Genomic DNA, 26,932 nt, shown 5'->3' with positions numbered 1-26,932 from the left:
TCGCCGCCATTGACTTGCATTGGACCGCGTGACATCCGCATCACTGCATCTGCACATGCGGATATCACACGGTTCAATGTGCGGATGGTACCCAGGTCTGGAGGAGAGGAGACTCTCTTCCAGACCTGGGTACCATAGAAACTGTAAAAAAAAGAATTTAAAATAAAAAATAAAGATACTTACCTTCCGATGTCCTCCCGGTGTTTTCTCCCCTCCGTCTGGTCTGTTGTATGGCTCGCGGTGTTGTGAAGTACCTGCCATGATGTCACATGACTCAATGACGTCACCGCAGGTCGTTCACACCACCGCGAGCCGCCCAAGACACCGGACGCAGCAGAGAAAACACCGGGGGACATCGGAAGGTAAGAATAATCTTTATTTTTTACCATTCTTATTCTTTTTTTTAACTAACTTGGTCACACTACTATAAATCCATGCCGGCTGCATGTATTTATATAGTGTGAACAAGTTGTCAAGCACTTTTCCAAGTGATGCTAAAAACGCTTGGAAAAGTGCTTGATAACCCGCATGCAGAAATGCATGCAAAAACGCCTGACAAACGCTTCTACCTGGTGGGAAAAACGCATGTAAAATCCTCATGCGTTTTTCCTGCCAGGGAGAAGCGGAAAAAAAATGCAGCATTTCTGCATTGTGGGCACATAGCCTAACGGGTAACGTTTCTCCTTATGGAGAGTGACACACCTGCTCTGGCACGTCAAGGTAAGGAGGCTTATTCGCCATGCAATGCTCCTCTGGGAAATTTAATATGCAAATTGCCTCTTCAGAGAAAAAGAAGGCTTGTACTCTATAGCGCCACCTATTGGTGTCACTCTCCATAAGGAGAAACGTTACCCCTTAGACCTCAGTCCAGAGCCTCTCACCTAGCCAAATCAGTTCTCATACTTTGCACTGACGAGGGGCAACAGCCCGAAACACTGTGTCTACAAATTGAGATTCTGATTTGGCTTTTATCCTAAGTCATATTGCATGACTCGTTAAAGGGTTGATTGTGACTTGTAGGATTGCTGCTGCCAATAGGTGGCGCTATAGAGTACAAGTCCTCTTTTTCTCTGAAGAGGCAATTTGCATATTAAATTTCCCAGAGGAGCATAGAATGGCGAATAAGCCTCCTAACCTTGACGTGCCAGAGCTGGTGTGTCACTCTCCATAAGGAGAAACGTTACCCCCTTAGACCACAAAGCATTAGGCATGCTACCTTTTATACACAGTTCATTTTGCAACTTTTCATCTTACTTAACACTGTGGGTTTGCACTATAAACAAATGGTCTGCCCACTGCTAATAATTAACTCCCCGTGAAAGTGTGCCAACATGTTCTTCATCACTGTCAGCACAAAAACAGTAGCATGGCAGCAGACTTTGGTAGAGTTCTAAGGAGCCTACGAACAAGGGGACAATGCTACTGTCACAGTGTCAGCCTGGCACATTTACTACCCACAAAAACTGGCCCAGTGAACATATGTCAAAGCCAGTACCCCCCTGTGTGTGGCTGGCTTCCTGTTGACAGCTGGCCTTTCCTCTTTCTTGATATTTCGGGAGTTCCTGCTGCCTATCAATCCAGCTCCAGGATATGGTGACGCCATCACTGTAACCCCTCAACTGCTGAACTACCCGCTTCTCAATGCTGAGGAATCAAAAAGAGATACTGGGAAAGTTACAACCTGTGGAATTAGGGAAGGAAATGGATTTTAGGAAAAACATTAATGACAGCAGTGGAAATGTCAGGGGGAAAAAAAGATAACTAATCATGGGGAGTGACAAAATGTAACACAATTCTGTGATAAAATAAATAGGATTCTGTAATATCTACACTCGAAAAGAGCTGCAAAAAAGATACAGTCAGAGAATATACAGATGGGGCACAGATGAGTTTGTTATCTATCGGGTTTTATTAGCTGTTGTTTTTACTTAGCAAGGAAGTTTTCTGTATACACAATAGATTAAAGTCCAAAAAAAGTGGAATGACAAATTCAGCTGCAGACTGGGACTGGCACTCACATTTAGAAAAAAAATAAACCAAAAATAATAATTTCCTCTAAATACAAGAGAACCGTGAAGTTATTCTAGGAATCGACAATGAAATATGAAAATTGTGGCTTGTAAAGGGTTACTAGCCGTTGCCACAAGCCACCTCGGAGGAGCTGGGAAGCCTAGGGAATGTGAGATGTGCAGCAGTGTGAGTGTGTGAGTGTGTGTGACATGGGTGGAGTTTGAGGCTGCCTTTGCACCATTGATTCAAATCAGCCTTTAGGGGCTGTGTTCTATCCTCAGCTTCAAGTTAGGGAGAGAGAGTGAGAGACAAAACCCCACACGTATTAAAGGGAAAAAGTTTACAATCGCAGTCATAACAGGAGAATCCTTCCCCCCTCCCTCTCCTCCTTCCCCCTTTCTTGGCGGCAGCTTCTGATGTGAGCCCATTTTTCCAAATTTGGGATTTGTTGTTTAGAGGGGGGAAACAAATCACTGCTGGGATCCAGGCAGATCGTGGAATTGTGGACGTTCCCAAAAAATGTCGGATCCTACAGTAAATGCGCACCTGGAAGGTATTATATCCGATTTTGAAGGTATGTAATTACCAGATTTCTCTTTTTTTCATGTCTTCCGAATGTATGGTGATGTATTACAACTGTATGTGCGTTTGTGACAGGAGAAGAATTAAGACGTGTGATGTAACACATAAAATGGAAGGAGAGATATATGTAGACTAGCAGAAAATGGTGTGCAGGACATATATGGGTTTTTAGATACACATCTCGAAAATGCGAATTGAGACGTATGGACAGGAAATATTGGCTGTAAGAAGAGACAGGTAATGAACGAGAGAGAGAGAGAGAGAGAGAGAGAGAGAGATGGTGGATGGAGGGTAAAGGAGAGCGAGCTGAAAATTACTCAGAAAGAGCAGAAAAAAATAACGGTGAGTCACACAGAGGGGGAGGAAGTATGAGACAGAATAGGATAGATTTTACTGCAACACATCTGTATGAAAAGCTAAAAAATGCACAGCACAGATAAGAGCGAGAATTGACAAGTGTTACAGTTATCTATGAAATTTCCAACACAATATGATACATACAAGATGTGTACTGCATATTGTGTGACGAGATAAGGAGACAAGTATTCTGACTCCCAGCAGAGTACTAGTGAATCACTGACAGATGGAGGCGAGTCACAAATCTGTCTTTGTTCACTATTAGTCTTGCATCTAAGAATGGATTTTGCAACCTAAAACTTGTAGTTTTGTATCCCTACTATCACTTGTCCCAATCCACCATCATGGTTCCTACAGAATGACTAACGATGGCCTAATGTCCCCATATGTCCTTTCTTAAACTTGTAGTTCTGTAACCCTAGTATGACTTGCTCCAATCCACCATCATGGTTCCTACAGAATTTATTTATTTTTATTCATTTATTTTACTCACTTTTATAGCGCCATTAATTACACAGCGCTTTACAGACATTATGAGCACTGTCCCCATTAGGGCTCACAATCTAAATTCCCTATCAGTATGTCTTTGGAGTGTGGGAGGAAACCGGAGAACCTGGAGGAAACCCATGCAAACATGGGGAGAACATACAAACTCCTTGCAGATGTTGTCATTGATGGGATTTGAACCCAGGACCCAAATGCTGGAAGGCTGCAGTGCTAACCACTGAGCCACCGTGCTGCCTAGAATGACTAACGATGGCCTAATGTCCCCATATGGCTCTTTTAAAACATGTAGTTCTGTAACCCTAGAATCACTTGTCCCAATCCACCATCATGATTCCTACAAAATGACTAACCATGGCCTAATGTCCCCATATGTCCTTTCTAAAACTTGTAGTTCTGGAACCCTAGTATGACTTGTTCCAATCCACCATCATGATTCCTACAAAATGACTAACCATGGCCTAATGTCCCCATATGTCCTTTCTAAAACTTGTAGTTCTGGAACCCTAGTATGACTTGTTCCAATCCACCATCATGGTTCCTACAGAATGACTAACGATGACCTAATGTCCCCATATGTCCCTTTATGTCCCTTGGGTTATGTTCCAGATGGCGCCCCAGGACTTTGTGATCTCTTTTTCTTCCGAGAGGCCTTCTTCATCCTGATAATTTGCTGGTTCTTTGTAGTAGTCAAGTGGTATTTTGTCACATCTCAGCCCAGCTGAAAGAAAGCTTGTGCTTCTCATGTTTCCTTCTGTACCTTGGATGGGGTCAGCAGCTGAGCATGTCACTTTCAAACAGTGAGAATCCTGAAAGGTGGGGCAGCAACATGAGGTTTTTTTTTCTCCATATCCAGTTTAGACTGATTCAAATGGATGGCGTTACTTCATTAAGGGTATTGTTATTACATGTTGCATGGTGGTTGGAATTTCAGAGTAGGATGTGCTCCTGCCAAAAATACTCCTATTCAGCCTTATGTAGGACTATACCTGTAGATGTCTCTTCCTGTGTAACTAGTTCATATAATTGCAATTTAGAATTATTGGTTGCATGAATTTGTGGGAAAAAAGCAACATGAATTTGAGGGCTAAAGTTGGCCATACACCAGAGATTTTGAATTGTTGGAAAAGGAAATGTAGACCATTTTTCATCTGTGCTTTTTCAGAAATAAACAAAAGTATCAGATACTGATGGAAGGTAGATACCTGTCAAAAGGCATTTATAAATTCTATAGTTGAAAAGTGCCCATAGTCAGAGCTACATTCAATGACAGGTTTAAGGAGTAAAGTTTCTCCGTAGGACTCATTCACATGTCCGATTTTTCCATGTACGAGAAAAACAGGCAGATTATTCTGATCAGAGTGTGGTCCTAGGGTCATATGTTTTTTTGTGTGTGGAGAAATCAAAATAAATAGTTTCTCCACCTTCTCTTATGTAACAGTCTGTGAAATTCAGACCGCATTTGGATGTCATCCAAGTGTGGTCCAATTTTTTTCACAGACCCATTGATTTGCATTGCCGATTTTAATCCGATTCTTGGGTCAAAATTGGACTTGTCTCCGATATTCCCGGCAGACCACTTGGACCGAGGAAAAAAACACGGTGTGACGCTAGACCGTGAGGCAGAGAAATCAGACGATCCGGGGTCAGTACCAAGAGAGCACATAGATAACCAAGGGAAAAGACAAAGGCCTAAGTGAGGTCACAGTCCGGAGTCAAAATACCAGGAGATAGTGGATCAAAGCAAAAGGACAAGATGAATGGATAGTCAGAACACGGTCCAAAAGGTCAGTCAGCGCAAGATCAGAACTCAGCACAATAGAACAATAGAATCAAGCAAACACTCACCAGGAAGCACAAACTACATCTGGCAGGGATCACAGGCAGACAGCTCAGTTAAGTAGCTGGGCAATCTCCAGAACAGAGAACACTTGGAGAATATTCCAGCACCTCCCAGTCACAGATTGGATGGTCAAGCTGTCAAAGTACCGACAGCTCAGCATGCCCATCACAAGATTGGAAGGCTGAGCTGTCAATCAAAATACAGCATGACCCAGATTCCATGGGGAAGCAAAACTCACTGAGCGGGGGAATCGTGACACACGGAGAGCACTCGTACTCGAAAATCGAACATGTGAATGAACCCTCATGGAGAGTGCCAAGCCGACGTAAGGAGACTCAAAAGTCATGCAATGCTCCTTTGAAAATTGTCTCTTCAGAGAAGAAGAGAACAAGAACTCTAGTGCACATGACAAGTCATGACCCCCTTTATTGCTGCTTCTAGAGATTTGGCAAAAATCAGTTAAGTAATTAAAAGTTACTTCAAATGAATCATTCCACATTACTCTAAAACATATTGTCAAAATATCCAAGTAGGGAAACATTCTCAAGGGTGGAACCTCATACCAACAAACAAACACACTTTTCAGACTAATACATAGTAGGAAGTATAACACATGTAGATATACTGTATATAAGACATATATGGATATATAAACTATAGGTTGTGATGTCTGTTTGTCAGAAGCTTTAATAACATTGCAATGAACATTATTCATACATACATTCTTATGGTAAATCAGGTGTAAGGCCAAGTGCACACTTTAAGTATTTGGTCAGTTTCTTACCTCAGTATCTGTAATCCAAAACCAGGAGTGGTGATAAATACAGAAGTGGTGACGTGTTTCTATTATACTTTTCCTCTGATTGTTCCACTCCTGGTTTTGGCTGACAAATAGTGAGGAAAAAACTCAACATGCACACAGGGCCTTAAAGTGCCAGAAATTTCTGCAGAAGCAAACAGATTTCATGTCAGTGATAAGAAAAGAAACTAAACTCATACATCAAATGACTGGACATGGACACTCCTCTGTGATGAATAGGTTTTTTTTATATTCCGGCCGGGGATTTCCTGATATGGTTTCATCACATGCTCTGTTTCAGACAAAAAGTGACCTAACTGCACTGGCATGGAGGCAGAAGCTCTGATAAGTCCCACAACACTCTTTCCCACAGAAAATAGAAACCATTGTTGTTGGTCAATAGGCCTCCAACCAGAAAGACTGGAAGATCTTTGGCCAAATCTGAAACAAGAACCCTCAATTATCAGGGATATTTTATAGCACTGATGTCCTTTTAAATGATGGAGTCGCCATTGGGCACCCCAAATAGTTTTTACTTCTGCCGACTGTTTTGTTCTGAGAGCTGGCAGCATAAGATTATTGTTTTTAGTAGTTATCAAACTTCTGTGAAGGTAATGTTCCTATAATTGGTGGTGGAATAGCGGCAGCAGCTTTCTGTCTGTGCAGTAATCCATCAGAGAAATGCCTTTGCAGGTGTACTGCATCATTTCATATAGAGCTGGCGGCATCATACTACAAGGAATAGTAATTTACTCTTTGGTGACAGTAGCAGGATCTATAGCCTGGTCGAATATAGATCCTAAGTTGCGCCATCAGTCTACATAAACTTTCAGAATCCCAACACTTTACCACCATAATTGATTGACAAATTGAATTTTATAGTCTACAATCTTTTGAGTTGTAGTCCTTATTGTGGTTTTGTCCTCATGAAGAGGTTTGAAAACTTTGAAACATGTTGACGAAATAAACCGCATCCATACCTCATCTTTGTCTATGTTCGTACTTTGGACCTGAGGCAGCGTGGATTCTGAATCACCACATTCCTCATTCAATTGCAAAATGAATTTTATGTGCTCTACCAGATGTACAGAACACTACAGGCTTCTTCTTGTTTAGATGAGACTTTTTATATTACCAGCACCCCTCAACTGTTTGGGCCCAAAGAACAGTGGTTACAATGAAATTGAGAGTCCCTCTGAATCTGAAAGCCACTCTTAACAGGACTTTCCCCTCAAGCTAAAGACTAAAGGCCTCCATACACCTCTGGCAATATTGGATAATTTTTGCCAATGATGCAGTCAGATCTGAAATAGACCTATACACCCAACCTATACATGTTTTGAGTGATTATGAACATTCATCAGGTGGTCATTGGTCAAAACAAACAGCTAATGATCTCTCTTTATTAGAAATGTGCGGACTCCAGTCCATCGGCCAGGTTAGTAGTCTTTGGCGGGATGCTTGCAAATCTCTTGCCTTTCAAGATCCCCGGAGCGACTTTTGATTAGCCAGCCGGTGCAATGTCATCTGTACATCACACCCCAATGATGACATCCCACTAGCTGTGGCTAATTAAAAGCCGCACCAGGGATACTGGCATGTAATAGATTTACGAGTCTCCCGTATTGTGGCTAGAAACTACTAAATTGTCTCATGAACAGAAGTCCTGTGAATCGATCTGCCCATCTCTACTCATTATGGTTGAAATCAGCCATATTCTATTGAGCTTTATGTAATGTGCATAGGCTCCCTAAGACCTGATCATGAAATCCTTTATCCTACACAACGTAGGACAAGAAGATTGCTCCTGTGTCTTGTCCATTGGTCCATTCTTACCAGTTGGGAATTATGGCACTGTATATGCTCATTTATTAAGGTCCTTGTCATCTTGTGCTTAGTAAATAGACTTCTTTATAATTTACTAGTTCAATCCGTAATTTTGACTAAAATCTTTACATTTTCGAGACTGTTTCATTGTCATGTCATCAGATGTCACATAGAGTTATCCCTCCATCAGATTTATTGCACCCATGAATAATTTTACATGAATATCTAATTAAGTGGCTTTGAAAAAGTCAGCAGGATTATACATACTTATAGTTTCTCTGCGCTCTGTTCAGGTTACCCAAAGTCCTTTGATATGGTGCCCTACATGCGGTAACAGTATTAATTAAAATCTAGAAATCTTTGTGCATATTCTTACACTTCAATCTCTATTCACATGATCCCGGCCCAACAATGGGTGTAACTGCAAGTATGCAGGGCTCTATCTTACAACAGGAGTGGTGTTCTTATATAACTGACCATTGTTAAATTGTGATGTACTGTACATAGCATTTCTGGGAAAGCTTTAGGTCAATGAAAACTAAAGCCAGGGGCGGTCAAACAAAGCAGGAGGCCCTTATGTACATATAGTAAATGGGCCCCTAGCTTTCCAGTAGCTCATCATAGCACACCCATTATGCCTTTCTAACAATTTATTATCTATTGTTCCTCTTCATGATTTCTAAAAGAGACAGTAGGAGACTGCATTCAGACCCCAGTGGGTTACTGTAATTACTGGGCTTCTATGTAGCTGCACTGGTTTTACATATGGTATGCTCATCCCAGATTTTTCCGCTTTGGACAATTTATTTTTGTAAGAGTAAAGGGAACCTGTGAGTTCATTCATGCTGCCCGAACTAAGCACAGCATGAATCAGAACCTTGCAGCCGTGTATGTTTGACTTTCAAATGCTGCAGCGTTTCAGAGAAATCATACTTTCAAAAGCGATCCGGGAACTATGGGGGCGATCCATCAAAGTGTTTTTCCAGAATTCTGGTGTAAAACACTTTAGAAAGTCTCCAAATTTGGCGTAACTTGAAGTTTCCCAAAAATCTTGCAACTTTTGGCGTCAGTTTCAAGCAAACTGGCTTTACCCCTAGAAATCAGCAGTAATTTAGAGGAGAACCTGGCTTCAAGTATTTTAATCCTTTATCATTGAAATTAATGAGCTGCTTGCCTGTGTACCACACAGATATGTTGTGTCCTCCAAAAAAAGAGACACTGTTTACAGCCCCTTTTCACACCAACTAACATTTGAAGGTTCTAAAAAGTGTACCTATATCTATTATTACATTTCCTTAGTAAGGCATTTTAAAAAACAATTAATGCAAATTGTCTCTTCAGAGAGGAAGAGGACTTGAACGCTTCTGCCACATATTGGAAGTAGCAATCCTAAAAGTCAATATCAACCCTTTATCGAGCCTAGCCACATAACATAGGATAAAACCCAAAGCAGAATCTTAATTTGCAGACACATGTTTCGGGGTGTTGCTCCTCATCAGTGCAAAAAATGAGATCTGATTTTGCTGTATGAGAGAGCTGACTGGGTTCTAAGTGGTAACATTTCTCCTTGTGGACAATGACATGCCTGACATACCAGAGTAAAGAGGCTTATAGGCCGCGCAATGCTCCTCTGGAAATTAAATATGCAAATTGCCTCTTCAGAGAGGAAGAGAACTAGAACTCTAGTGCCACCCATTGGAAGTAGTAATCCTAGAAGTCAATATCAACCCTTTACTGAGCCTTGCCACATGACTTAGGGTAAAAGCCAAACCAGAATCTCAATTTGCAGACACGGTGTTTGAGGGTGTTGCCCCACCTCATTGCAAAGCGTGAGATCTGATTTGACTGTATGAGAGGCCTCTGGCTGGGGTCTAAGGGGTGACATTTCTCCTTACGGAGGGTGACATGCCATACATGCTACGGTAAGAAGGTTAATAGGCTTAATTATTTTTCAAACAGACAGCCCCTTTTATACCATTCAAATTTTAACTGTCATTTCACCCATCTTTACCAATCTCTTCTGCATAGTTAAAAGGGGTTTCTGGGTTTCAGTTAAATTTCTGCAATCACTCTATGTAACTGCAGATTGCAAAATCCTGACAGTGTGCATTGTGCACACTGACAGGATTCTACTCTGCTGCTTCCTCGAGCGGTGGTCACTTGACCGCAAGTATGTCATTAGCTTATTTGCAATCCCATGCTGACTAGCAACTTTTCCTGCTTCTTTCAATATTTTATTAAGAGAGGAAGATGAGAAACTAGTCGGCATGCAACTGCAAGTATACAGTCGCATACTTGCAGTCTCGTGATGACCACTCCAGCAGGCAGCAGAGCAGAATCCGGACATTGTGTAGAATGCCGTGACATAGTGACTGTACAAATTTAGCTTCAGCCCGGAAAAGCACTTTAAGCATTGTCACCTACCCATTCAACACAAGCGATGATTTTTTTTTTTTTACATCAATAAAGTGGTTATTGGATATGGTTTATAATGAGTTTTATGCAAAGCAAGCCGATACTCTGATAGATCTACTTTATTAGAAGAAAGAGTGACCATGGTGCAAAGAGTATGGGGAAACAACGTCATACATATTCCTCAGTTCAGTAGAAGACAAGGACATGTGCTCTGAGGAGCCCTCAGCATCCGCAGAACTTGTTTCATTTCCTTGATATGTATGGCCAGTCTATATTTGCCGCCAGCATTTAATTCTGTGTGGGCCGTCACTGTCAGGATGCCTAACCATGACTAGACCTCCTTTGAATTAATACTTCCTTAGCCTCAGAGCATAACTTTGCTCCTCTGAAACTTGTGAAACACTTGTAATAAATCATTTACAGTGTTTAGTTAAACATTTATGTATGACTTTGTATCATTTGCAGTGGTGATTTGCAGCATCAGAAGGTGAAATGTTGCTTGTCCCCCGTTAGGCTGCACATAGCAGCACAGTGTGTAGTGTCTGGAATGCATTTTCTACAGACAGTTATACCCAGGTGTTCAGGACGCAGCCTGGGGCGTATGGCATTTAATTCCACAAGGTGAGTTTACTGGACAGAATGGAAGTTACAGATCCCGGAATTCCTTTTCTGACCCATTCAACATTACCCTCTAACACACTGGTCTGCAACCTGTGGTTTTCCAGCTGTTGCAAAACTACAACTCTTGGGAACATGCTGGGAGTCTTAGTTTTGCAACAACCACATGATGGAGATCAATGCCTGCCTGTCCATTTAAAGCCAACATGGTCCTGATTCTGATTATTGGATTAGTGATCAGTATTGCTTCCAGAAACCAGATTCTGCTCTGAAAGAAAAAATACTTGGGGTTTTGATCTAGACTCTACCTGTGCCTAGTTAAAAAGTAGCATTAACCGATACGATATATAATGAAGTAGTCAGTTATTAGTGAATGATTGAGTTCAGCACAGATCTGATTAAAGGAATTATCCATTACTTCAACAATTCCTTCCGAAATACAATATTTCCCCATGTAGAATAAAAACACTTTATTCTCGCCTCAGATGCAGTCACCATACCAGCAATGTCAGTCCCGAGTCTCCCAGGGATTGTGTGATCATGATATGTCACGTGATCCCTGCAGCCAATCAGTGGCCGCTAATAGGCTACTTCATTCTTACCACCTTTGGATGTAACTGACATCTGGTGGAAGTCAGAGAACATCACTTCTTCCAGATGTCAGTTCTGTCCGAAGGAAGTGAGAATGAAGCGACCCATTAGCGGCCACTGATTGGCTGCAGGGATCACGTGACTTAAAAATGTATATGAGCCCCTCGGGAAACCTGGTGCCAACGTCACTGTAATGCCACTGGCATTGAAGGTGAGTGCAAGATGTTTTTATTCTATTTGGAGGACTATTGCAATTGAGAAGGGGTTGTCGGAGTAAAGACAGCCATACGCAGGTAGGATTTTAATGTCAATATTGCTACAGAGGTCAGATATAGCTATATTAAATGGAGATTTTCACCACTTTTAAAGGGAATGTGTCACCAGGATTTTGCTACCCCATCTGAGAGCAGCATGATATAGGGGTAGTGACTGTGATTTCAGCAATGTGTCACTTACCAGGCTACTTGCTGTTGTTTTTCTAAAATCACTGGTGTATCTGCTGTAGATCTAGCAGTTCTCTGAATGCTGAGCTCTGTATGACCCCGCCCACACCACTGATTGACAGTTTTCTGTGTACAATGTGCATATGCAGAAAGCTGCCAATGAAGGGTGGGGGCGGGGCTATACAAAGCTCATGAATATGGAGGACTACCTGAGAACAGGTTTACTAGTTCTATAGTGATAATCTCCTGCTGATAAGATGGTGATTTTATCAAAACTATAACAAGCAGCCCAGTAGGTGACACACCGCGGAATTAGGGTCTCTGTCCCTACATTATGCTGCTCTCAGATTATAGGGCAAAAACTTGATGACACGTTCTCTTTAATAGGGAAAATCTGTTATGTTTTACCTTGTGGCCCTTTTTTAAATAGATTGTTGAGTGGCAAAGCAGAGATGACCATAGAAATGGAGTGTTACTAGCAGAGGCTACCATGATTGCTCTGTGGTGGTTAGCATAATTGCCTTGCAGTGCTGGGATCCTCCACTCGCACCTGAGAAATGGCAATATCTGCAAGGAGTTTGTATGTTCTTCCTGTGTTTGCGTGGGTTTCCTCACATGATCCAAAGACATACTAATAGAGAATTACATTTTTGAGCCCTCCTGGGGACAGTAAATGATTTTAGTGTCTTTACAGTGCTGCAGAGTATGTTGGTGCTACATAAGCAAGAAGAAATCTAGATGTGGGGAACAGAGCGCACAATATTGTGATACCCTATGGAGGGATGGTGGGTAAGTGCTTGGTTAGCACTCCCCCGGTGGAGTTGTGACAAGCACGACTTCTATGTAGGCATGAATAAAAAACAGCTGCTGCTACCCCATGGTTGGTGGATAAATGCTCCAGAAAACATTGAATCCAGTTGGATGAAACACGTTAGGTGGGCTACGCTGGTGGAGTAATCAAATCTTCAAAATGATGATAATAAGGTTTTTTTATACTCACACAATGCATTTCAACGCCGTACCAGCGTCTTTATCAAGTGCAAAAACCAAGCGGAGAGAGCGCTTCTTCCACTTTATTCCAGCACTTGCATGGGTCATAGCAGTCAAACACTCAGCAATGTCTTTTGCAAAACAATAGCGCTTTGGGAAACTGCCCAACATTCGTAGGATCCAAGTAATCCAAGTGTAGAAACCGTGCATAATACTAGCATTTGAATCATATGACACAAGTTACAGGGAAAATAAACTCATTTTTGATTGAATATTTATACAAATGTCAAAGTTACAACTTTGTCAAACATGTTTATGTGTCCTATACATACATATTATCTGTATATCGTCTAGGTCAGGCAGGAATTGGCACAATATACTGTATCTTCAAGGTCTTTCTTTTGCTCTCTTCTGGATCAACAAGGTTTTGTGTAGTAGGAAAGGCTGATCTTGATTAAGATGTTTTCCCACAATCATTAAAGCTATGTTCACATTGTGTTTTAGCCTGCTGTCAGTGACTCTGTCAGGTCTTACATCTGAAACCCTGGAATATTTGTCAATCGGCGGTCGTTTAACGCCACAAAATCGACGTAAAAGCATCTTTAGTCTAATGGTATTAAAAGGGTTATCTGGGCATAAAATATTATTATTTTATGTTATGCATTATTATTATTTTGTAATGTGAGATCGGTGGAGGTCTGACATCCCGCACCACCAATGATCAGCTGAAAACAGCTGTGGCGACCGCTGGACGTAAATGTCCTGAACAGTCCTGCTCCATTCAATGTGTGGCAGCCGCTGCCAGCTACTGCAGCGCAGTTTTATTTGAAAGGAGCAGAAACTGGCAGCGGCCACTACACATTGAATGGCGCTGTGCTGAGCAGCTCCGCTCAATATGTTTACATCCAGCTGCCGCAACAGCTGTTTTCAGCTAATCGTTGGGGGTGCGGAGTGTCGGCCCCCCACAGATTATTATTTTCTGTCTAGACATTCCCTTTAACCATAAATGGCCTTCACAAATGTCAATTTCACAAATTCACACGTTCTGTGAACCCTTTACTAAATGTGCTACTGGTTACGTAGGAACATTCTTTACTATAGTAGTTGAATATTATTATTTTTCTTCTGGCAAAGAAGCATCATATATTATAAAATGTAGTAAAGTGGACATTGCAAATTCTTTACTATAGCCAATATTCAGGTGTGAACTTTGCAGGGTAACAGTAGAGAATTTGAGCTCCGGGAGCAAACTCAATACTAGTTGTGTTGCTATTACAGTACTAAGAAGTAACATGATGGTCAGTGAAAGATGAACACACACTTTACTATTTAGTTAATTCAGTCACTTTTACAAGGTGGAGTAAATTTTGACTTTCCCTAGTCTAAAACAAAAATTTCCCTAAAATCTGGATTGTCACAGGAATTTATGGATAAACAAAAATTTAGTAAGGTGCAGCCTATTTATACACCAAGAAAAAAATCTGCTTTGAAAGGGAGGTCACGTTGGGTCAGATCACCCCCACCTCATCTTCACGCCCTCACTTTTATGTGTCCATCATCGTTTTAAAATCATCCCCCATCATAACAAGATGGGATTTCCACCAGCAGTGCAGGAAGTGACAGTAGGAGTTCTCATTCATTGTTTTTTCCATCCGGCTTGATCTGTTTGAAATACTGTAACCATGAACATTGTGTCAGGTTGGGAACCATTTTTTAAAGTGTTGATTTTTGTCTTTTAGTCCCAGAAATCAAACTCTATTGCTAAGAAAATCTTACTGTCAGCATGGCAGACAATACAATATCATATGTTACGAAAATATGTCATTTCAAGGCTATCAGAATTGCTAATTTATCTACCTTTTTCACAGCACTTTTTAAAGAAAAGCTGTCACGCGATTAATGCAGCCTAAAACACAAGCAGCATGAATCAAAGCATGGACGGCAAATATATTTTTCTCTGAAATGCATCGGCATTTTAGAGAACATATAGTTAGAAGATCTGGCTGGGAACCATAGGATTGAAACGGAGACTACTCCAGCACCGCCCTTGGCCGGCTTCTCCCAGCACTGTTGCAGGTGATTGACAGGTCTTTCCCATAGCAAGAGACTTGGTAATCATCTTCAGGGGAGCTAGGGAAAGCCTCATCTATTCATTGGTCCCCGGCCGGATATTCAAACTATGTTTTCTTTGAAATGTCAAAATATTTCAGAGAAAAATATTCCTGGCTGCAATCTAGGCGCTGATTCATTCTGCCCGTGGTTTGGGCAACATGAATTGCGTGACGGGTTACCTTTTAAGTAGGAAATACTAAATGTTAGAACTTGATCTATGTAGGTCATAATTATGATTCCTCAAATATGAATAAAATTTATTCTACAATATTGTGCTATTAAGACATGCAGATGCTTGTATGTGTGAAAAGGCAAAGCTGTATTTCCTGAAGTTTTCACTTTTGTGATAGACACAGGTCTCAGCAGAAATGGAAGACTATTCCTACCTCATCTGTCAAAAAATACTGAAAATTGAAATAACCATTAAAATGACAGAAAATATCACAATTGAGTTGACCATGTGAGATCTTGGAAACTAGTAGTCTGCACCTGTGCAAACAAGAGGCAGTACAAAATGAGATCACTAGTAGGTGAACATTGCAGTGGTGGCTACCTGGATGAAAATGAGCTATAATTTAGGTATTTATGGTTCACTACAGGACAGAGATGAACGGAGAAGAGAATACAGGTGGATAGAGATCACTTGTCTATAGCTTCCAAAATGGCTGTTTATACATCCTATGATGAGTTTCAGTATGGAAAGCCACTTGGTAGCACATAGTTCTCATAATTCTGCCCTAACAAGTGAAATACAATACATGACAAAAAATTAGGTGACTGGTTGGACCTTAAAGGGGGTTTCCCATTTTGGAAAACCACTGTACTCTGGTGCAATTTATTTTTTAAACAAAAAAACATGCTTTACTCGCCATCGCCGGGTCTTGTGCTGGGTCTTCGCTGCTGCTTCTGGTGTCTGTTACTGTCTGCAGCGCTGCAGTCAATCAGTGATCTTAACGGCTCTGAGCGTCTCGTGCCATCAACTAGGTGCAGCTAAGCTTACTGATTGGTTGCATCACTGTCAGTGTGACAATAATGGACATTGGAAGCAGTGGCGGAGACTAAGTGCTGGAACCACAGAGGGTGGGTAAAGCACAGTTTGATCCTTTAAATCAACACATCTATGGTCAAGTTAGAAATTATTTCCTCTTGGCCTGACTAGGAAAGTGAGCAGAAATACTAGTTATCTGCTGTACAATGGAGTACATGGTAGATATATATATATATATATATATATATATATATATATATATATATATATATATATATATATATATATAGTGTTTGTAATTTTATTAAAGCTATTGATTTCTAGACTTTGCTGGACTTCAATGAAAAGTCCTATTAGGACTCACTCACACGAGTGTATACATCGGACAAGTGCTATCCAATGTATTATGGGACAGCACTAAGACCAATGTTATTCTACAGGACAGTGTCGATCAACATTTTTTTCGGCATGAAAAAAATCATAGCATGCTGCGATTTGCAGTGCAAATCGGATCGCACTCCCACATTCAAATCTATGGGTGCATGGAAATCATCGGACTGCACTTCCGTAGACTCACAGAATGGAGAATATGGAGAAATTTTATTCTCCATCTTCTCCTCACCTGTGCTGTGATTCTCTCATCAAAGAATCGGATCACACTAAGCTGACTTTCTGATAAAACTTGGATCAGAGTTTGATCGGAGTATAATTAATCAATTGCATTAGAGAATCAATGCTCGTGTGGTCAAGCCATAAGTCTAATGGTCATAGACTGTATAATTAAATAAACCTTATCAAGTGACGATATGAAGGACATGCAGATGGGTCAACATGAAACACTTGTATGTGTGGTTATACAGCCATAACGCTACTTACATATGTAAAAATGTAGGGATTTGGCCTATAGGTTCCCATAAACAGGGCTTTTAGCAGGTAGTGAATGCACATAGCTGCATATCAGATCAACTATACATGCAAGTCTTAAGGTTCCACTTTTTCCATACTAGATTAATAACCTGAGATAAAATGTACTTTATATCCAATTCCATAAAATAATATAAAAGTAGTACTGGGTAGTACAGCGAGTCTGGAGATTAATGAAAGACTATGACAAAGACATGCAGATGCACATTGTTGCATTGATATGAGTTACATATTGAAGCACAATTGGATCTCTGTATTCTTCCTATCCATTGAAAAGTTGGAAGGGGGAAGTGACAGGACACTTCCCCAGTCCCCACCCTTATTGTACAGTTATCATAGGAAGACTGAGCAGCATCTGGTCACTGATAAGGGGTTTATTATTGTAGGATTGACATGAAGGCCAAAAATTCTCTATGCATAGACATTTACAGCTGCATAATAAATAGACTGGGGGATTCTGAGTACACTGCTTTAATAAATGTACTGTGTGGTTTGCATATCAAACAGGCACGAAGCCAAGAAAGCACAATGATTACAATGCAGGCAGGGGTGTAGCTATAGGGGTCAAAGAGACAGCAGTCACATGTAGGCCATGACATCTGACGGGGTCAAAGGGCCCCTCTGCCACATAAGAAGATACCAGTATCATCAATAGCACATGGAACATGATGGGCTGGTGGGGGAGGAACCATTACAGATTTAGAATTTTAACTTTGAACATTCATATTACACTTCTGAAGGATTGCAGATTAAATAGAAACATGAAAAAGGAGGAATTAAAGAATCTTGAATGTTTTGATGCAAAAAAAAAAGTTATAATGAAAAATTTTTTCACAAGTAGTGTAATACAGCTTCATCACAAATAAAGGAAAACAAACAGCAAGTTATCAATGAATGCCAAGGTTCTCATTTGTACTTTTGAGCCCTAATACACTCCACGTATTTGAGAATTGGTTTTATTTCCACAGCATGTACGTACAAGCTCAATTTGTTAATAGAGAGAACTGTTGATGTGGGAAATTGGATTCTTGACCCTTGGGCTCCTCATGCAATTTTCTAGTACTTCACATGTTCTGATTGGTATTAAGATTAAAAGTGGCCATATACTTAAGATGGCTGTCCCATGCACCTCATCTGTCTCGCCACTTTACCATATACCATCATGCAAGAGTAGAATGACATTTGCTGTCAAATAAGAGTGGGAAGACCCCCATCTAAAATTACATGTTTTGGCTCTGCTTGTCAAAATCAATCTCGTGTATGGACGAGGTAATCATTTTAAAACACCCAGTGGTTGGTGCTCCTGAGATTTCTCTCATATGTATATTGGTCAGATCAGAATCAGATACACCAACATAATTCAACCCTCTAACTCCATCTTTTATTTACAGCCAAATCTCCCCGTTAGGCCTCTACTATTGCCAGTTGCCTTTATACATCCTAATCTTCTGACTTCAGGAGCGCATCGCCCTTCTACCTCCCAGGGTGGTGCACTCCTGAAGACTTCTGAAAAATTCAGGCCAGAGAAATGGATATGATGCAAGTCTAAACTTTGCGCTCTTCAACACTCAATGGCATACCGTCAATGGCGGCAGGCCACGCCACTGCAGGGCTGTGGAGTCGTGGAGTCAGAGTCGGTGTCCATTTTGGTGGAGTCGGAATCGGAGTCAGTATAAAATGGACCGACTCCAACTCCTAAAATATATAATAAATTGGGTACAGTAGTTTAATGCAGTTTGTGGGGAATATTTTTTTCATAAGAATTTGGGAAAGTTATGAAATGTCCTATAAATGTCTGTCCTATTCCTGATCTAAGGGTCTAGACTTTTAGCTGAGATGAATCTGTGCTACAGTAAATTTATCACTTAAATAGGAGCCATGTATGAGGGAGTCGGAGTCGTGGAGTCGGAGTTGGAGTCGGTATCCTGGAAATTGAGGAGTCGGAGGTTTGGTTTACCGACTCCACAGCCCTTGCTATGGGGCCCGCGAGCCGGTGAACCTGGTATTAGCTCCCGCCCCAGGGGACCCCCTCCGCCCACCAGCGCCCACCCACACAGAATGGTGGGGGTGGAAGCATCTGCTGACGCTCCCTCCTCCATCATCATTTCTCACGCTGATGGCTCCAGTCGTCAGCGTGAGTAATGATGATGGAGGAGGGAGCGTTCCACCACCATCATTCTGTGTCTGACGTATCAGAGCAGCGGGCGCGATAACGTCATTACGGCGCTCTGCTCTGAGATGTTCAATGCTAAGTTCACACCACACGCTGATGAGACTGGAGCATCAGGTGGAACGAGGAGAGGTGAGTATTGCATTTTTTTTAAATCAGTGACTGGTGGCCATTATAGAGTATGGGGGTGCATTAAATTGTATTGAGGACCATGGGGGGCATTATATTGAATGGAGGACCCCAGTGGGGGGTGCAGTATATTGTATGGAGGACCATGGGGGGTGCATTATATTTTATGGAGCACTATGGGGAGTGCATTATATTATATGGAGGACCAGGAAGAGAGAATTATATTATAGGGGGGGTGCATTATATTGTATGGAGGACCATGGGGAGTGCATTATATTATATGGGAGACCATGGGGAGAGCATTATATTATATGGAGGACCATGGGGAGAGCATTATATTATATGGAGGACCATGGGGAGTGCATTATATTGTATGGGGGAGCATGGGAGTGCATTATGTTATAGGGAGGACCATCGGGGTGCATTTTATTGCATGGAGGACCATGAGGAGAGCATTATACTGTATGGAGGACCATAGGGGTGCATTATAATGTATGGAGGACCATGGCGGGTGCATTATATTGTATGAAGGACCATGGGGGGTGCATTATACTGTTTGGAGGACCATGGGGGGTGCATTATACTGTATGGAGTGCAGTATATTATATGGAGGACCATTGGGAGAGCATTTTCTTCTATGGAGGACCATGGGGAGAGCATTTTATTCTATGTAAGACCATAGGGAGTGCATTATATTCTCTGGAGGACCATGGGGAGTGCATTATATTCTATGGAGGACCATGAGGAGTGCATTATATTCTATGGAGAACCATGGGGAGTGGCTTATATCCTATGGAGGACCATGGGGAGTGCATTATACTATATGGAGGATTATGGGGGCACCTTATACTATATGCAAGGCTATGTGGAGTCATTATAATATGTGGGCCATTATACTGTATGCAAGCAATTATACAGTGTGAAGGTCTGTGCGGGGTCCATCATACTGTGTGGAGGACTGTTTAAGGGGCCATTGTACTATTTGGAGGGCTAGTGCGGGCCATTATACAGTGTGGGGCCATTATACTGTATATAGGCCCAGTAAATTGCACGGAGAGCTGAGAGGGGGGCACAGTTGGGGGATTATACTGTGTAGGGGTCACTATACTTTGCTTTGGGAGTTGAGGTGGGGTACAGTAAGGTCATTATACTGTGCATGTGAGGGCTAATATGGAGAAATTCACTGTGGGGGTATCATACTGTGTTTGGGGGGCACTTTTGTTAGCATCATACTATACGGGGGCAATGAAAGAGGAATCTAGGACTTCAGCAGGAGGAAATTATTCTGCTATGGGGCCCCATGATTTCTATGTACACCCCTGCCAACACTGTTGGCATTGCCTCTGAAACATCGAGCAGCGGCGCAGAAATCGTCTGGATCCAGACAGCTTCAGAGCAGTGCATGCTGGATGTATAGAAAACAGCTTGCATACGCACGCTCCTTGGCTAGGGAACCAGCCCCTCTCAGACTGCAGGGTTAGTCTGTAAAGTAGGCAACGAGCAGTGAACTATAGAATTAAAAATAACTCTTTTTGATGACAGAGAGGATTTTTAATAAGCGGTAAAATTCAAAGTTTCTTTTTTTTTTTTTTGCAAGTAGTTTGCAATTTTAACCATTTAAGAAGCTGAGACAACCCCTTTAGGTAATTCTGCCTATCAGCAAACTAGTAATGCCATCAATCTTGGAACTAATGTTTGAAGTAGTCACTATAAAACACTTTGATAGATCTACAGGCAAAACACCACATATAAGTGTGGTCTGCCATTCAGGCAATCTAAACAACTGGCATATATAGTACTGTTCAAAAGTTTTATTCAGGTGGGGAAAAATTATGTAAAGTAAGAATGCTTTAAAAAATAGAAGTGTTAATATTTTTTTTAGCAAATAACAAAATGGAAAGTGAATAAACTAAAGAGAAATCTAAATTAAATCAATATTTCGTGTGACCGTCCTTTGCCTTAAAAGTAACAAATTTTTCTAGGTACACTAGTACACAAGTGTTTGAAGGAACTTGGCATCGAGGTTCTAAATATCTTGGAGAACCAACAACAGATATTCAGTGGATGAAGGCTTGCATAAATCCTTCTGTCTCTAAGGGGCCATATCATCACTCTGTGGGGGTCATAGCATCACTTCCAGACTTCTTGTTCTTCTTTACGAAGATAGTTCTTAATGATATTGACTGTATGTTTGGCTGTTTTGTTCTGTTGTATATTAATTTGGAGCCAATCAGACGCCTCCCTGATAGTATTACATGATGGATAAGTATCTTCCTACATTTATCAACATTGAGAACATCATTAATTCTGACCAAATCCCCAACTCCATTTGCTGAAATACAGCCCAAAACTTGCGAGGAACTTCCACCATGCTTTACTGTTACTTGTAAACAATCATTATTGTACCACTCTCCAACTATTAGCACCTATATTTTTTAAAGTATTCTTACTTTGCAGTATTTTTTTCCCAAAGCTGCCTAAAACTTTTGCACAGTACTGTAAATGTTCATCAGGAAAGTACAATAGACATTTGTATTTCCCATTTGAGTGACAAATACTAGACATTTTCCACATTATAGCACTTCAGTGGTTGCACTGAGTACTGTGTCAAACTCTATTTAATAGAAATTTGTCAGACTATCAAATTTGCTATATATTTTAAGGGTCAGTTTCTAAAGAAGACTTGGAGCATAGAGTCACTCAATATCCATAAATGTACAATCATTCAAGACATTGTGGCCTTAACTGTAGCCGTGTATGCGCACTTCTGCTCCTCTCAGAGTGTAGCAGGATGTTGGAAAAAGAAGTGCGGTATTAAGCTCTCTTTGATAGTCCCATAGACTTTGAAATATTCAGCACCAGGCATGGGTAACTGCCACTCCATTCGATGGGGTAATCGGACACATGTTCTGGCAATCCATGGACATCCCAGTTTTAGGACTCCCGAATACATGCCATTGCCACAAGAATATGAGGAATAATGTGAAGCCCCTTGGCCCCAGTGTAAAATCTGTAAATGGTTCCCCTCTTAGCATCTGATGACAGTGTTTTTGGCGCTACTGCTACCTCTCGACTGCCTATAGATACACCCCTGAGTCAAACTATTGTGCAATGTCAGGCGAGCTTGTCTATGCAGTAGTTAAAAAATCGATTGCCTCTTATAATTTGTTAGATTAAGAGGTATCATTAGGTAACGTTATTATTGATTTTTCCACATAGTTTCCAAATCATGTAGTTCAAATAAGGTATGAATTATTATTTCAGCTTTAGTTTTGATGCTTGTTTGCAAGTGATACATTTTGATACATTCAGATTCTTTTCAATGCAGCATGAGTATTTCAGTTGGCCATCCTTTGAATCATAGTACATTACAGTCTCTCTGAAGAGTAAATTGATAAAACATGTCCAGATAAGAAGACGCGGTGGGGCGATAACTAAAACTGTGTTGATAATCCTCAAGTTCAGTTATTTATGATCCTCATTACAATAATTTATAGTCAGAAACTACATTTCAAAGGTTGGTCTGTCACCGCATGGACCACTCTTAGATTTCTTCAATGCCATGGAACCAACAAACTGAGCAACCCTGTACATTGCCATGCATGTTAAAGGGAGTCTGTCAGCACAAAATGACTTTCAAACCAAGTACAGACCATCAGTGCCATCAATGCAGTGGTGGCCAAACATTTTGAGTGCACCTTCCCATCTACTTGTTTTCTCTCTGTCCTTGATTCTTTCATTGATAGCTCTGACTTTATAGAGTCAGAGAATGGTGAAGAAGGAAAACTAAACGATGCACTTAAATGTTTGACCATGCCAAGGGTGCACTGAGTGCTTGTACTTGGTTTCAACAGTCATTCTGTTGAATTGGCCCGATATGAAGGGGGAAATGATTGTGCTATGTTTGCACTGCTTATCTTCCTTGACCCGACCATTTGTCCTGTCATCTAAAAGATTTGCTTATATGCATTCAATATTGAAATTGCAGTGCCAAAAAGTTAAAATCATGGAATTATGTCAAACACAGAATCTATAGACATGTTGATGATATTCAAATTCTGAAAAAATTTAAACAAAATTTTCAAAACATCTCAATCTATTTAGTATCAAGTATACGAGAGAAATACACACACTTACACACCTTGGCTGCCATCAATGAGATTATCAATAGTTGTCTGAGGAATGTTCTGTAACACTAAATGCTCTTGGGCATGCAAACTATCAAGATCGGCAGCTGGCAGCAATTGCCGGCCAATAACATCCCATCCCTGATGTGCTCACTGGGAGACAAGTCTGGAGATGCTGCGGGCCATAGTAGAACATTTTGGCCATGCAGGCTTAAAACAGTAGCACAAGTAATATGAAGATTGGCATTGTGTTTAAAAACTGCTCCTGAGACACTTTGGATAAATAGTTGTACCACTGGTTCCACAAACAAATCACTGTAACGCTGAACTGTTAGTGTACCTGGAATGAAGACTAGAGAGATCCAGCTGCTCTACATTATGTCACCCCACACCATAATCCCGTGAGTAGGACCAATGTGAAAAGCTGGCGTTGTGGTTTTGAAAACCAGCTACTAGACCACTTGGGAGAAATGGACCTGCCACTGGTTCCACAAATAATCCATTCTGTACTGCAAGTGAAGTTAAACATCACAAACCAAGCCTAAGGCTTCACACAGTGTCTGCACAAATCAACAGAAGACGTTTGCATGACATTGGGCTATGAGCCAGACATCCATCTACAGGTGTTCGTCTCATGGTGCAGAACAAGACGACAATAGGGGCTGGCATGAACATCTATCCTCTTCAGTGATGATTTAAACTTTTGTCATGGATGCAATGATAGCTGGAGATTGGTTTGGAGGCCATGTTAGCAACACCATGAAGTGGCTTTCATGAGAGAATGTCACATTGGTCCTACTCTTCAAATTATGGTGTGTGGTGGCATAATATAAGGTGTAACGGGTCTGGGAGGTGGAACCTCTGAGCAACTATACAAAGGGGGCAGTCCTTGTAAGAAAGCGGGTGGCTCCCAGGGAAGGCAGGCAGGTAGTCATGGCAAGTGACAGGGACAGTCTCTGGGTAGAAGGACAGGAGGTCACGGCAAGTGATGGGGACAGTCTCTGGGTAGAAGGGCAGGAGGTCACGGCAAGTGACGGGGACAGTCTCTTGACAGGCGGATGGTCACGGCAAGTGACAGCAGGATAAGAGTCTCTAAATAGGCTAGCAGGCAGGTAGCAGGTGAGCGCTCCCAGTTGAGCGGGCAAGAGTCTCTGGACAGGCAGGTGGTCACGGCAAGTGACGGCAGAGCCTCCAGGTAGGCTAGCAGGCAGGTAGCAGGTGAGCGCTCCCAGGTAAGCGGGCAAGAGTCTCTGGACAGGCAGGTGGTCACGGCAAGTGACGGCAGAGCCTGCAGGTAGGCTAGCAGGCAGGTAGCAGGAGAGCGCTCCCAGGTGAGCGGGCAAGAGTCTCTGGACAGGCAGGTGGTCACGGCAAGTGACGGCAGAGCCTCCAGGTAGGCTAGCAGGCAGGTAGCAGGTGAGCGCTCCCAGGTGAGCGGGCAAGAGTCTCTGGACAGGCAGGCAGGTATCAGGCAGGTATCTGGCAGGTACTTCCTGGTCCGCAGACAGACTGATCCATAGACAGACTGGCAGGTGCTGGTAGGCAGACTGTCGGACCACAGGATTGCAAGCAGGTAAGCAGATATCAGGCAGGTATCAAGCAGGAATCTGGCAGGTGACTGGCAGGTAACTGGTAACGGGACCTGAGGGCTGAAGCAGAGTTGAAAGGCATTGCAACAACATTGCTCGGGCACCTCCATTTTGGAGGAGGTGCCTTATATATGGTGAGGTCCTCCGGCCATTGGCCGGGGACTCCTTAGGACGGCGCGCGCGGCCCCTTTAAGAGAGGGGGAGCGCGCGCGCCCTAAGCACAGAGGCCGGGAAGTAGCGCGCGCTGCCAGCAGAGCGGGAGGAAGCCGCCGGGCATGGAGCGGAGAGGTGAGGGGAACGGCGTCCCTGTCTGGCAGGAGGCAGGGACGCCGACGCTACATAAGGTAGCACACATCTGGGACGTCATTGGTCACCAATTGTAAAGGATGTTGCCAGCAATGGATCTGATTAGTGATGAGAGAGCATGCTCGCCACTGCTCGGTACTCGCCCGAGCATCTCAGTACTCGAGATGCTCGGAGCTCGCCGAGTACTTTCGAGATGCTCGGGCGGGAGCTCGGGTCCCTGTCCTGCATGTTTGGCGCTATTTAGAGCACCAATCACGCAGGGATTGTCTGCCACTCACTGTAATGTCACAGCCATGGTGGTTGAGGCATTACAGTGATTGGCCAAATCGAGGGGAACAGTGCTCACAGTGAAACATGAAAAGCCGGCAATTCATCAGCGGCATACATCGGTACCCAACAATTTAGAACAGAAAGAATAGAGCATCACACATAGATTAGATAAATAGAAACATGTCAGTCACATATATAATAAGTAGAGTGACAGTGTTGGTTACTGTACTTGTCATTTAGTGTTAAAATAAAGGATTTATTAAAAATAAATTGGCGTAGGGTTCCCCGTAATTTTAGTCTCTAGCAGAGGTTAAGCAGACGGCTGGGGCAGATGTTTGAAGCCTGGGAAGGGGGTAATACCCACGGAGCTTCACAGGCTACTAATATCAGCCCCCAGCTGAATACCTAGCCTTTACCAGCTATTAAAATGGGGGACCCCCCCAAAAAATGAGGTGGGGTCCCCCCTATTTTAATAGCAAGCAAAGGCTAGGCAGACTGCTGGGGGCTGATATTAATAGCCCAGGAAGGGTGCCATGAATATTGGCCCCCTCCCAGGCTAGAAACATCAGCCGTCAGCCGCCCCAGAAATGGCGCATCCATAGGATGCGCCAATTCTGGCACTTAGCCTCGCTCTTCCCACTGCCCTGTGGCGGTGGCAGTGGGGTAATAGGGCTGGGGTTGATGTCAGCTTATAATGCCAGCTGACATCAAGCCCAAGTTAGTAATGGAGAGGCGTCTATAAGACACCCCCATTACTAACCCCATAGTCAAAGTTAAAAAAAAACACAAACACCCAGAATAAAGTCCTTTAATTGAAATAAACACACAATTCTTTAATGTTCTAAATTAAACCATACTTACCATCAAGCCCATTCCAGCTGAAGCCAACGATCTCCTGCAATAAAAATAAAATAATAAACCTCATCCTTACCTTTCCATGGTTCCCAGGACGGCCCCAGCTCTGCTACATTCACATGACAGGCTGGATCGCAGCCGAAAGCTGCCATCCAGCTTACCATGCCGCAGACACTGAGAAGCACAGGCATGCTTGCGCTCCTCAGAGTCTGGCTGTGACGGCATCCAGATGAGCCGAGTTCATGTCCAATGAACTCAGCTCACCTCATGCACGTCACTGACAGCGTGGGAAAATTCTCCTGCGCTTGCGGTGAGCGTGAGAGAATTCTCCTGCGCTCACGGCAAGCGCAGGAGAATTTTCCCACGCTGTCAGTGACGTGCATGAGGTGAGCTGAGTTCATTGGACATGAACTCGGCTTCATCTCCATGCCGTCACAGCCAGACACTGAGGAGCGCAAGTATGCCTGCGATTCTCAGTGTCTG

General features: G+C 42.4%; 1 protein-coding gene across 3 annotated transcripts in view; it reads left to right on the top strand.

Annotated features, from left to right (window-relative positions):
• Nucleotides 1-26,932, top strand: part of SEPTIN9 (septin 9) — a 321,204-nt gene that overhangs the window by 159,669 nt on the left and 134,603 nt on the right. The window contains exon 1 of one of the 3 annotated variants that reach the window (XM_073683982.1): nucleotides 2,241-2,584. The exons of the other annotated variants lie outside the window; for them this stretch is intronic. Within the exon in view, the coding sequence (XP_073540083.1) occupies nucleotides 2,530-2,584 (55 nt within the window). The 5' untranslated portion in view covers nucleotides 2,241-2,529. Of the gene's footprint in view, nucleotides 1-2,240; nucleotides 2,585-26,932 lie in introns of those variants that run through there. 3 annotated transcript variants of the gene reach the window in all.

Source organism: Phyllobates terribilis, unplaced genomic scaffold (genome assembly GCF_046119375.1).
Source record: "Phyllobates terribilis strain yellow unplaced genomic scaffold, ASM4611937v1 Scaffold_5__5_contigs__length_657084704, whole genome shotgun sequence".
In the NCBI taxonomy this organism is placed as follows: Eukaryota; Metazoa; Chordata; class Amphibia; order Anura; family Dendrobatidae; genus Phyllobates; species Phyllobates terribilis.
The sequence above is the reverse complement of the archived record's forward strand: the minus strand, read 5'-3'. Positions and strand labels throughout refer to the sequence as shown.